The sequence below is a fragment of the Crinia signifera genome, chromosome 4, assembly GCF_055691185.1.
Source record: "Crinia signifera chromosome 4, ASM5569118v1, whole genome shotgun sequence".
NCBI lineage: Eukaryota > Metazoa > Chordata > Amphibia > Anura > Myobatrachidae > Crinia > Crinia signifera.
Genome location: NC_139220.1, coordinates 7,004,774 through 7,007,589, shown reverse-complemented (window position 1 = coordinate 7,007,589; position 2,816 = coordinate 7,004,774). Strand labels below are relative to the sequence as shown.

The 2,816-nt window shown below is 48.0% G+C and overlaps 1 protein-coding gene across 1 annotated transcript; it reads left to right on the top strand.

Moving 5' to 3' along the window:
• The first annotated feature begins 353 nt into the window (after window positions 1-353).
• LOC146072216 (E3 ubiquitin-protein ligase TRIM39-like) lies at window positions 354-2,130 on the top strand. Its single transcript, XM_083179548.1, has one exon. It carries the CDS (start codon window positions 375-377, stop codon window positions 1,932-1,934), a length of 1,560 nt encoding a protein of 519 aa, XP_083035674.1. The 5' UTR covers window positions 354-374; the 3' UTR covers window positions 1,935-2,130.
• Window positions 2,131-2,816: the final 686 nt, after the last annotated feature.

Genomic DNA, 2,816 nt, shown 5'->3' with positions numbered 1-2,816 from the left:
ACCTTGCTCTTGGTGGTGGAATAGCTGCCCAAGTGATAGGCTGAGGGTGGGTTATTGTAGGGACCATTGGAGCCTAGTAAGAGTCTGTTATGCTGAGAGTGCCTGTAATACTGACTGTTTATGGATTTAACCTGCTATGCTGTGACCTGCTGTCCAAAAGGAACCACAAAGTCTTCATCTGAGTCCCCGTGTTTGTGATCCTTGTCACACAAGGCTTTCCAAGATTATGTCTGGAAAAATACCAGCGTCCCTTAACATAACTGAGCCTGTATATATAACCTGAGTGACAGCTCAGCCTCGCCCTGTGTACACAATGTGACCCGCTGGTATCTGAGTGTCAGAGTTCACTGTCATTTCTCCCTCCTGCTGCAGTGATGGCGTCTGCTGATCTGAGACAGGAGCTGGACTGTTCCATCTGCCTGAGCATTTATACAGATCCTGTAACCCTGAGATGTGGCCACAACTTCTGCCGGGTCTGTATTGGTCGTGTGCTGGATACACAGGAGGAGGCTGGAGAATATAGCTGTCCTGACTGCAGAGCAGAGTGTCAGGAGCGTCCTGCACTGATACGGAACATTCCTCTGTGTAACATAGTGGGGAGGTTCCGGTCTACTCGGCCAGATCAGGAGGAGACCGGGATCTGCTGCACTTACTGTGTGGACTCTCCTGTACCTGCTTATTCATCTTGTCTGCCGTGTGAGGCTTCTCTGTGTGATAAACACCTGAGAGTACACAGCAAGTCAGCAGAACACGTCTTATCTGATCTTACTACTGCCCTGGGGAACAGGAAATGCTCTGCTCATAAGAAGGTCCTGGAGTATTACTGCACTGAGGATGCTGCCTGTATCTGTGTGTCCTGCAGATTGGCTGGAGAACATCGGGGACACCTGGTGGAGATGTTGGATGAGGCCTCTGAGAAGAAGAAAGAGAAGCTGAGGAATGTTCTGCAGAAACTGACCACAAATAGAGCGGAGACTGAGAAAAGAGTCCAGAGACTGCAGGAGCGCAGGAGAGAGGATCAGGGAAAAGCAGCGGGTGTAACAGAGACAGTCACTGCCTTGTTTAGAGACCTCAGGAGACAGCTGGAAGACCTGGAGAAGAGAGTCCTGAGTGAGATCTCCAGGCAGGAACAGCGCGTTTCACTCTCAGTCACTGATCTGATCCAGCAGCTGGAAATAAAGAAGGAAAAGTTGTCCAGGAAGATGCGTCACATTGAGGAGCTGTGTAACATGTCTGACCCAGTGACTGTCTTACAGGAACCGGACACAGGGGACTTGTGTGACACTGAGGACACAGAGAGATATGATGACCAGGTCCATGATGCAGGAGATCTGGATGTGTGTCTCATCTCAGTGACAACATGCAGAGGATTAGCTAATATAATAACAGGTATAAATATGGGTATCTATGTGCAGGAAGCGACAGAAGTATTACTGGATGTAGCCACAGCTGGTAATAAGTTACAGATCTCCGATGACAGGAAATCTGCATCCTGCTCAGATATAAGCCAGAATCGCCCAGTAACACCAGAGAGATTTCAGTATAATCAGGTAATAAGCACCAGGGGATTCTCCTCAGGGCGACATTACTGGGAGGTGGATGTCAGTAAGTCAGAGTACTGGAGGGTGGGGATGTGTTATCCCAGTATAGGCAGGAGGGGATGTAAGTCACAGATTGGAGATAATCACAAGTCCTGGTGTCTGTGTAGGTGGGATAATCAGTACTCAGTGATACATAACAAGAAAGAGATCTGTCTTCTAGACTATATCCCCTGTGACAGAGTGAGGATATACCTGGATTATGAGGCAGGACAGATGTCCTTTTATTCTCTGTGTGACCCCATCAGACACTTACACACCTACACTGCTGCCCTCACTGAGCCCCTCCATGCTGCATTATGGGTACAGAGTGGTTGTATAATGATATCTGGGTGAGAGAGCTGGGAGAAATGACCATATGTAATCTCTATCTACACAGAGACTGGATAGGGAAAGGAATCTGATTGGTGGTACATTCTGCCAACAGCATGAGGAAGTGGGTGGTGCTACAACAGTGCTCCTCCCCTTATATAACCACAACACCACTGTGCCTGGATGTGTTCTTTTATTTAGTTGTTTTGACTCACTGACAGCTGTGATTGGCTGTAATATCTGTCTGTAAACCTCTGTTTACCCCAATAATGCAGTCAGGTGCTCCTATTGGCTGTGATGTATATTGGGATAATGTGTAATACATTTTTAAATAATAAAATATGAGATGGACTACAACTTCAAGCGTGCCTAATTATTGGTATTATTATACATTGCTCCAGCAGTGCTTTACACTACAAAATGGTGTGTATGAGACAGGGACGTAACGACGGAATAAGTACAGACCTGATAATAAAGTGTAGGGGGGGTAAATTATCAATGAGTGCCCCTAATGCTACCCATACACTTATGGTGGAAAAAGTGCCCCCTTTCAGCACCCGACGTCACATGCCATTTTGAGATGGCACATTGGGTGTCCTGCCCAGTGTTTTAAACAACTCTGCTGCCACTGCTGACCCCTGCCCGCTTCTACTTCTAGTGCTACTTTACTCCGCCGCCCTCTTCCATGCCACCAGCGGTCCCTCCTGCCCCCTCTCCTCATACCCCACACTGCCAAAAGCATTCCCTCTGCCCCCCACCCGCAGATCACTCCTGCAATTCGATAGATATTATGTGCAGCACATAAGATCTATTGACGCGACATTCGACCGCGTGCCCGCACATCGCGTTGAATGGTCCCTTAAAAATACACCCTCCCTTCTCTCCCTGCCATCTCACCTCCATACC